The 10,672-nt window shown below is 40.9% G+C and overlaps 1 protein-coding gene across 1 annotated transcript in view; it reads left to right on the forward strand.

The window, feature by feature from the left end:
* Positions 1-8,081, forward strand: part of faxc (failed axon connections homolog, metaxin like GST domain containing) — a 62,053-nt gene extending 53,972 nt beyond the window's left edge. Inside the window, exons 5-6 of the mRNA XM_033021039.1 lie at positions 641-757; positions 6,518-8,081. Of these exons, the coding sequence (XP_032876930.1) occupies positions 641-757; positions 6,518-6,816 (416 nt within the window). The 3' untranslated portion in view covers positions 6,817-8,081. The remainder of the gene's footprint in view (positions 1-640; positions 758-6,517) is intronic.
* The last annotated feature ends 2,591 nt before the right edge of the window (positions 8,082-10,672 follow it).

Genomic DNA, 10,672 nt, shown 5'->3' on the forward strand with positions numbered 1-10,672 from the left:
ATACATTAAACTAAACTATTGTGTAGGAAGGAACTGTAGATGCTGGTTTCCACCGATGAAAGACAGAAAATGCTGGAGTAACTCAGCCGGTCAGGCAGCATCTCTGGAGAATCAACACATATTCCTTTTCTCCAGAGATGTTGCCTGAACTGCTGAGTTACTCCAGCGTTTTGTGCCTATCCTAAACTAAACTATTTCCAGCATCTGTGTTTCGTTTTTGATTTTCAGTTTTAAAATTTTTTCTGTTTACATTCATGTAAATAATAAATTAACCTGGTGCAATAGATTCACAGTAAGAAAAATGGAGAGAACTGTTCCTGGGAAGAGAGTCAATCTGCATTGTTCCTGTACACAGTGCATACACTGATTCAAGAGTGCTTTGGCACAGAGCTATCTATGAGCATGTCCTTTTCATTCCTAACAGGGGATTAACGGTGGATTGGGCTGAAGAGGGGACGTGATGCCCGTGGTTAGGTTAGCAATGGGCAAGTAATAGGACAGACAAATCTAAGTTGATAATGAAATCAGAAAATGCTGGAAATACTCAGCAGATGATGTCTGTTGAGAGATGAATGATGTTACCATTACAGGTTAATGCTCATCCATCAGAAAGTTAAATGATTTTGTTTGACGTTTGTAGGTGATAAGAAGTACATCATGGGCCCCAGGCCTTCGACAGTTGATGCAGCTGTATTTGGGCAACTTGCGCAGGCAATGTGGACACTGCCTGGAACCAGACCGGAACGGCTGATTAGAGGTGAGAAATTGACAACATGGGGAAGGAAGGATGGGTTGGGCAAAGGAAATGAAGGATGAGGCTTGGGTTGCCTCAGTGATAATTGTAGAGGAAGCCATCTAGTGGACTGGTTAAAAAAGCACAGTTGGAGAAAGAGAATAATAACACTGATTCCAGAGAGAAAAGCAAAGGAACATAAAAAAAACAGAAATGCAGAACTCTTGGAAATGCTCAGCAGGCAGTGTGAATGGAGAGAGATAAATGGTCATTATTACAGATGGATAATCTTTGTAATAAAAATCTACACAATTGAAGCTAATGTCATTGCTGACAAAGCATGTAATTTGTTAATAGTTGACGAGTTGGTCCCAAGCGCCTATTCCCGCCATACCTCACTAATCAACCTGCCAAGCTGAAAATGGCCTAAAATATTTGTTCTCCTACTTTCCCCTCTATTAACCAACTTTCAATCATGTTATCTTTATCCCCAATTCCATGTTCTCTGCTTTGTTCATCAATCTCCCACCTGGGATCTTTTTGAAAACCTCACGAACATCTAAATACACCATATCCACTTGTTCATCTTCATCAATTAAAAAAAAAAAAAGATAATCAGTAGAGCATGGAAAGAAGCCCTTCTGCTCAACTCATTCATGCTGGCATAGATGCCCCTCTAAGCAAATTCCATTTGCCCGCATATGCCCCATATCCCTCTCAGTCTTTTCTATCCAGTACCTTTCCAACTGTCTTTTAAATGTTGTTATTGTACCTGCCTCATCTATCTTCTCAGCCAGATCATTCCATATATCCGCCACCATCTGAATGAAAAAGTTGCCCCTCAGGTTCCGATTAAATATTCCCCCTCACCTTAAAACTATGCCGCAGGTTCTTGATTCTCTTGCCCTGATTAAAAGACTCTGTGCGTTCACCCTGTCAATCCCCCTGATGATTTTATACACCTCTATAAAATCACCCCTCATCCTCCGGCATCTCAAGGAATAAAATCCCTACAGTTCAGGTCTTCCGGTCCTAGCAGAACCCTCATAAATCTTCTCTGTATTTATTTTCATTTAAATGACGTTTTCCTGTAGCAGGGCGAGGAAAACTGGACACAATACTCTAATACTCTAATAATCTAATACTCTAAATACTTTAAATACTCTTTATATATACTTAAATATACTTTAAAATGCCTCACCCGCTGTGTTTCTCCAGCATTTTTGTCTACCTCCGATTTTCCCAGCATCTGCAGTTCTTTCTTAAACAATACGCTAAATGTGTTTTTACAATAGTAGTGTAATGTCCCAACTTCTATACTCAATACTCTGACTGATGAAGGCCAATGTACCAAAATCCTTCTTAACCACCCCATCTACCTGTGACGGGAAACCATGTGCCTGTACTCCTAGATCCCACTGCTCGACAACGCTCCCCAGGCACCTGTGAGGGTCCTGCTCTAGTTTGACTTCCCAAAATGCACTTTCCCTCACACTTAGCTCCATTAAACTCCATTAGCTATTCTTGGGCCTACTTTTCCAACTGATTAAGATCCTGCTGTAATTTTTGATAACCATCTTCACTGTTTACATTTCCACCTACTTTAGTATAACCTACAAACTTACTAATCATGCCTTGACATTCTTATCTAAATCATAGGTATAAACCACAAACAGCAATGAGCCCAGCACGAACCAATGCACACCACTAGTCACAGGCCTAGAGTCTGAAAAACAACCTCCTACCATCACCCTCTGCTTCCTTCTGTGAAGCTAATTCTGTCCATGCAGCTAGCTCTTCTTAGATCCCATGCAATCTACCCTTTCAGAGCAGCCTACAATTCAAAACCTTATCAAAGGCCTTACAGAGGTCCATAGAGACATTATTTATGGCCTTGCCCTCATCACCCTTCTTGGTTACTTCACGAAAACCTCAATCAAATCCGTGAAATACAATTCCCACATACAAAACCACGTTGCCTATCCGTAATTAGCCTTTGTCTATTAAAATGCACATGTATCTTATCTCAGAATAATTTCCAGTAATTTACCTACCACATATGTTAGCCTCACTAACATGGTTCCCAGGCTTTTCAATAGACAATAGACAATAGGTACAGGAGTAGGCCATTTGGCCCTTCGAGCCAGCACCGCCATTCAATGTGATCATGGCTGATCATCCCCAATCAGTACCCCGTTCCTGCCTTCTCCCCATATCCCCTGACTCCGCTATTTTTAAGAGCCCTATCTAGCTCTCTCTTGAAAGCATCCAGAGAACCTGCCTCCACGGTCCTCTGAGGCAGAGAATTCCATGGACTCGCCATTCTCTGTGAGAAAAAGTGTTTCCTCGTCTCCGTTCTAAATGGTTTACTCCTTATTCTTAAACTGTGGCCCCTGGTTCTGGACTCCCCCAACATCGGGAACATGTTTCCTGCCTCTAGCGTGTCCAAACCCTTGACAATCTTATATGTTTCAATGAGAAGCCCTCTCATCCTTCTAAACTCCAGAGTGTACAAGCCCAGCTGCTCCATTCTCTCAGCATATGACAGTCCCGCCATCCCGGGAATTAACCTTGTAAACCTACGCTGCACTCCCTCAATAGCAAGAATGTCCTTCCTCAAATTAGGGGACCAAAACTGCACACAATGCTCCAGGTGTGGTCTCACTAGGGCTCTGTACAACTGCAGCCCTTCTTAAAAAGAGGCACTACATTGGGGTGGCACAATGGCGCAGCGGTAGAGTTGCTGCCTTACCGTGCTTACAGCACCAGAAACCCGGGTTCGATCCCGACTACGTGTTCTTGTCTGTATGGAGTTTGTATGTTCTCCATGACTGAGTGGATTTTCTCCAAGATCTTTGGTTCCCCCCCACATTCCAAAGACGTACAGGTTTGAAGGTTAATTAGCTTGGTACAAATGTAAATTGTCCCTAGTGTGTGTAGGATAGTGTTAATGTGCGGGGATCGCAGGTCGTTGCGGACCCGGTGGGCTGAAGGGCTGGTTTTCGCGCTGTATCTCTAAACTAAACTAAAATTACCCACCCTCCAGTCATCCAGAACCTCAACGTATCTAATAGTGATTCATACATCTCCAAGAAGGTTACTGCAACTTTTTCTCTAGCTTCCCACAGTGTCCTTGGATATATCTTATCAGTCCTGGGAGAAGTCCAGCACCTCCTTGACCGTAATACGGACTGTCATCTAGACATCTCCATTTCCTGTTCTGAGATCCCTGGTCTTCATGTCTTTCTTCACAGTAAAAACTGAGGAAAAATATTTATCCTTGCTCATCTCCTGCATCTCCTCGCATAGATGGCTTTCGTAGGGCCATGTTTTCTCATTAGTTAACTGCTTTCCTTTAATGTACTTGTAAAATCTCCTTGGACTTTCCTTAATCCTATGTGCCAGAGATGCTTCGATTGCCTCGATTTTGCCCTCTTCATTTCCTTCTGGAGTATGCTCCTCAGTCCTCTAAACTCCTCCAGGGGTACAGATATCCCAGCTGCCTGTACCTGACCCATGCCTCTTTCTTTTTCCAGACAAGGCCCTCCAATTCTCTCATTACCCAGGCTTCCATTGAACTCTCAACATCACATTTTTAGAAACATCCAACTTTCTGATTTAAAAATTAGTGTTATTCTATGGTTCAATGGTACATCATTGGCACATGTAATTAGGTGGAGGGAATTCCTTTATAATAGTGAAAAATCTTATTGAAGATTAAATCATACTTAAGTGCAAGAGCGTAGGGATAGTATATTACATTGAGACAGTACACAAGAGTCATCACGCTGCTTTGCACCATTTATAAGGATTGAAGTCCAAGTTGATAAAAAAAGTATTGTCTTAACTTGCCCATAAACCCGTTGTCCTGATAGTGGAACTGTTTCAGAGTTGTGGGGTCGTCTTGGTCAGGCAGTGTAATTAGAAACATAGAAAATAGGTGCAAGAGTAGGCCATTCGGTCCTTCAAGCCAGCACCGCCATTGAATATGATCATGGCTGATCCAAAAGCCATGTTGTTGATGTCCTCCACCACTTAAACAAACAAACATCATAAATACCTCAAATATCACGGATCTTAAATGTAGGAATTTTGGCCTTCCTGCACTTTTATATCAGAAACATAGCTGCAGCAGTATTGTGCTAACAATTTCACTGGAGGTTTTGTGAATTTGAAGTTACAGTGCAAGGAGATCCTGGCAGAGTATAAAAATGAACATAACTCGCACCTGAATTTCCTAATTTCTTTGCATCAGAAGTGGGTATTCTGCTGAACTTCCACCACAATGCAGCATCATTTAAAGATAAATTTGAGACGTTTAATATTTTCAAAGCCTACTCTCAGGTTTTCAGAGAAAGACCTGAAAAATAGTGACCTCCTGTGGTAATGCAGAGGCACAGCCATTAGTATTTAGTCCCTGATATTCTCCTTGTTTCTACAAGGTGGTGCTGCAGGCAAATTAAATTTGCTATTGTTTAAGAGCTCATTGGAACCTTTAGAATTATGGGATCTTCCAATTTGATCAAAAATGTTGACATTATATATCAACATACAAGTTGATAAATTTAAGAACGTTTGAAATACATTCCCAACTTGAAATATATCGAAATAACCACATTATAAGGAGGCAGAAGCAACAATATATTGAGGATGAGACAATATGCTGGAGTACCTCAGCAGGTCAGGCAGCATGTTGTGGGAACATGGGTCGGTGACTTTTCAGATTGGGACCCTTCTGGTCTGAAGAAGGATCACAACCTGAATTGTCATCTACCTATGTTCTCCAGAGATGCTGCTTGACCTGCTGAGTTACTCCAGCACTTTGTCCTTTTTTGTAAATCAGCATCTGCAATTACTTGTTTATACATTTTCCTGAGTATGGTCAGCTGAAAGCTCCCTCTGTGCATGACTCTATGGAACTAAGACTGAAAAGCAGGGGAAAAACAATCAACATTGTAAAATATTTTCTTCTTTCCATTGCACCAATATAACTGATGAGCGGTAATTAGACTGTAACATTAACTGTTTCTTTCTTTACAGGTGCTGACTGACATGCTGAATATTTACAATCCTTTAATTTCACATTTCAATAATTTATAATGTTTTGCTTTTGTGCATTTGTTTTAACTCAAGTGTCTATATCCCTTCTATATCTGAAGAATATCTTCTACCTCTGAAGAAGGGTCTCGACCCAAAACGTCACCCATTCCTTCTCTACAGAGATGCTGCCTGTCCCGCTGAGTTACTCCAGCTTTTTGTGTCCACCTTCTATATGCTTGTTCTTCTATTATAAACTTACAGAAACCCATCTAAAGGAGGATAGTTTATAAGTCTTATGAGCAGAATTAGCCGTTCAGCCCATCGAGTCTACTCCGCCATTCAATCTTGGGTGATCTATCTTTCCCTCTCAACCCCATTCTCCTGCTTTCTGCCCATAAACCTTGACACTAGGAAGAATGTTTTTGAGGCAGAGAGTAGTTGTGATTGCAAACTCATTACTTGCAAGGATAGTGGAAATTGTGACAATCAGGGTTTCTGACAGGGAACTAAAGGAAAATATGGACAAGAAAGACAGAAAGGAACATAATTGGGAGGGTGGTGAGGAATAACCACCTTCTTTGTGGTAGTAACCCTATGATTTTGTGATGCTCTTCAAACATAATAAACTACATCAAATGTTCTACATACAATAGTGAATAATCACATTATTTTTGCAAACCAGTTACTGGAAATATATTCAGAGTCTACTTCCAATGGTTCATCTTTTTAATCCTTTTCTTTCAGATGAGCTGGTTAATCTTGCGATGTATTGTGAGAGAATTAAGAGGAAGTTCTGGCCTGAATGGACGGAAGAGAGCGACGATGCTTCATACAATAATGAAGACGAAACAAGTGAAGATAGTTTGACTCCCACGCCACTCCAAGATTTCAGTTTGTACTCTCGCACAGAAACATTTGACGAGGAGTTAACGGAGAACAGTGTTTCCTATTCACAAACTCCAGACACTGATTATACAGGCCATTCACTCTTTGATTCAGACGTGGAAATGGACGAGTACACAGATAACGAGCTGGTCAAATGAAACGTGCTAAAGAAACGTCATTGTGTATTCTGCACTTTAAGTGGTAAAACTGATGTACTCTGGAGGTCACTAGGAATCACTCAGTACAAGTATTGTCATTCAGACCAATGTGAAATCATTGCCAGTTACAATAATCGAGAAACTCCTTTACACCAGTAGTCTTCTCCTCTATATGTATAGTACTTAACTGATGTATATGCTACTAGAACGGTACATTCAATCATAATTGTTACTGGGTAGTGGAATGTCCCATGTACCTAATACATCAGATTTTGATACTGCAGTTCTTTACAAATCTGCACAAAAATGCTTCTCTTACATTAATTTTAGGCATTTCCAAAACTACATACATCTAGGTATATGATAAAACTTTCCAGTGCATCATAGTCCACTGTGATAAAACTTGTCATAGTCCATCACAGTATAAATAAGGCCTTCAGTATATGGTTGTGAAAGACTAAGCTATGGAAGGTCACATAGACAAGTTTATGTGTTACGTTAAAGGTGAAAGTAAAGTATTTAATCACAGATATACAAATGCCAATTCAGAGGCAGTTTTCATTAGGGTGCATGGATAGCAGAAGTGTACTTAAATGATATATGTACTTATCAACTAGGATTACTTGTGAATTGATGAAACAATATTATGTGGGATTACTTTCTTGGAACTTTATATATTTAGATCGTGTTGCTTTTACACAATGTGCCAGTGTGTGAAACTGATGGTAAACAGTGTGGTTGTAAGCTTATATTAATAGTTGGTTTGAATCTCCTTGTTATATTTTGTTTCTACGAAGTGTGACTTGGCAAGGGGAGGTTTTGAAGATAATTAGTCAAATAGTTGGCTGATTCATGCACTAGCAATTGCCCCCATTATTTTTTTTTTAGTTGAGGAATTACTCAAATTGAGTTGAACAAAAAGGGAAAACGGAAGCTCCAGTTGGAAAGTTCTCAAAAATTAGAATGAGGATCATAAATGACATTTATTAAAACTGCTGCAGATGCTGGAAATCTGAAATAAAATCAAAAATGCCGTGAACACTCAGCAAGTCAAGTAGAATCTGTGGAAAGGGAAATATTTAACATTTCAGTTCCAATACGAAAGGTCTTGGATGCAGAGTGTTAACTTTACAGTGAGAACATTGTTTCAATACTGCTTTTTGACATCAGAGTTTGAGTTTAGATTATTGTCACATGCACCAACGCACAGTGACACACTTTTGTTACGTGCTAATCAGTCAGTGGAAAGACAATATGGATTACAATCGAGCCATTCACAGTGAACAGATACATGATAAAGGGAATAACGTCAATAATGTTTAGTGCAAGATAAAGTCCAGTAAAGTCTCATTAAAGAGATAGTCTGAGGGTCTCCAATGAGATAGATAGTAGCTCAGGACTGTTCTCTAGTTGTTGGTAGGGAGCAGTCCTGAGCTACTATCTACCACATTGGTGTGGCAGCACGGTTTTGATTGTACACACACTGTGAATGTGTGTGCGTGTGTTATGAGCGTGGTAGCAGATACTTGTCTTCATTCAGATTGGCATCTGTTGGTTGCATACCTTTAACTGGCTTGGAGTGCTGTCACAAAATAAAGACATCATGACTGGCATTAGTGAATAGTGAAAGGCTTGGATAGAGTGGATGTGGAGAGGATGTTTCCACTAATGGGAGAGTCTAGGACTATAGGTCATAACCTCAGAATTAAAGTACGTTCTTTTAGGAAAGAGATGAGGAGGAATTTCTTTAGTCTGTGGGTGGTGAATTGCCACAGAAGGCTGTGGAGGCCAAGTCAATGAATATATTTAAGGCAGAGATAGATGGTTTCTTCATTAGTACAGGTGTCAGAGGGTTTGGGAAGAAGGCAGGAGAATGGGTTTCGGAGGGAGTGATAGATCAGCCGATTAAATGGCAGAGTAGACTTGATGGGCTGAATGGCCCAATTCTGCTCCTATCACTTATGATCTTATGGTCTTATGAAGGAACTGCAAATGCTCATTTACAAAAAAAAAAGAAGACAGTGCTAGAACAAATCAGCAGATCAGGGAGCATTTCTGGAGCACATGGATAGGTGACGATTTAGTCTGAAGAAGGGTCCTGACCCAAAACGTCATTTACCATGTTTTCCTGGAATACTGCCTGACTTGCTGAATTACTCCAGCACTTTGTGTTTTTCTAAATGAAATATAGTCAGCTTCCTTCCATTGGAGGATTTCAGTCATTTTTGTGCTTGACAAAGAATGGTAAAATGTAAAATAAAGCAATTATTTCCAATTCCAGTATGGAAAGATTAAGGTGTAACTGCCTTGGTATCTGCTGACAGAGCTATATAGGTATGTACTCCTACTGAATGCTCTTGTCACTGTACTCTTCCTCTTTCAGCGCTTGTTTTCCTTTTTGTGTCCTCTGCTGTTTCTTTAAGTCAGGTTGTGCTTCATGGGGACTGGTTACTCGTGCATCCACAAATCCAAACAATTATTTGCACAGAAGCGTCAGGAAACATTATTGTACTACTAGCACACCACTCCCTCGATGTGCACCACATCTTTGCAGAATCCTTGGCTAAAATAAATCAATTCCTTGATCTGTAAATGGAACATGATCCATTTAAAGAAGCTGGCAAAGGGCTTGGTGGGGAAGGGTACCTCCTGTTGAAAAACTCTGAGATAATGATGGTTGGAGGAAAATAAATCAGCAACTTTTTATAAATGTCTGCTCTGTGCACTTCTGGAAGGCTGCATTAATGTAATTACCCTCATCAATATGTGGTCTAATGCATCATTCACCTCAGCTTGTGCGTACTTGAACTATGGGTGTTGCTATGATGCTCTGACAACACTTGTAGCACCCAAGAAATTTGCCTCTTAAATCTTCAATCCAAATTTCTTCCCAATAGGTATCCAGTTTAGTTTAGTTTAGAGATACAGCGCAGAAACAGGCTCCTCGGCCCACCGAATGCACACCGACCAGCGACCCCTGCACATTAACACTATCCTACACACATTAGGGACAATCTACATCTTTACCAAGCCAATTAACCTACAAACCTGTACGTCTTTGGAATGTGGGAGGAAACTGAAGATCTCAGAGAAAACCCGCACGGTCATGGGGAGAACATACAAACTCCGTACAGACAGCAACCGTAGTCAGGATTGAACCTGGGTCTACTGGCACAGTCAGGCAGCAACTCTACTGCTGCGCCACCGTGCCACTCACAAACATAGTGGCTTGAGAACCTCAGGCTATTGGAATTAGTTCACAATCTCTGTTAGAATGCAGACAAGTGCATTGCAGAATGAGTGTATGTCGTTTCCACAAGCAGCCACGTGATACATGAATGGATAACCTACTTTGGGGTGATGCCTGGCTCGGCACAGGATGCTGGGGGCAGGAGCCTGGGATGAGGCCCTTCAAACCTATCCCCGCCATTTAATATGATCATGGTGATCAGCCGTGCCACATGCTTTCTGCTCTTGTAATAATTCTTAATATTTACCTTAAGATCATATCAATGTTGCAACCCGGCCCTAGATACGGACACTATAATTTATAAACTGTTTTCAATCTTAGAATGGGACAAAATACAAGTGATCATATAAGTGATCCACAGTTGCATCACTTTCCTTCGCAAATGTTTCCAGCTTGAATTCCATCCTGCACAATTTGGACCAATTGGCATGCCTGTTTTCATGCCAGTGTTTATAGACAATAGGTGTAGGAGTAGGCCATTCGGCCCTTCGAGCCAGCACCGCCATTCAATGTGATCATGGCTGATCATCCCCAATCAGTACCCCATTCCTGCCTTCTCCCCATATCCCCTGACTCCGCTATCTTTAAGAGCCCTATCTAGCTCTC

Source organism: Amblyraja radiata, chromosome 5, assembly GCF_010909765.2.
Source record: "Amblyraja radiata isolate CabotCenter1 chromosome 5, sAmbRad1.1.pri, whole genome shotgun sequence".
Taxonomy (NCBI): domain Eukaryota; kingdom Metazoa; phylum Chordata; class Chondrichthyes; order Rajiformes; family Rajidae; genus Amblyraja; species Amblyraja radiata.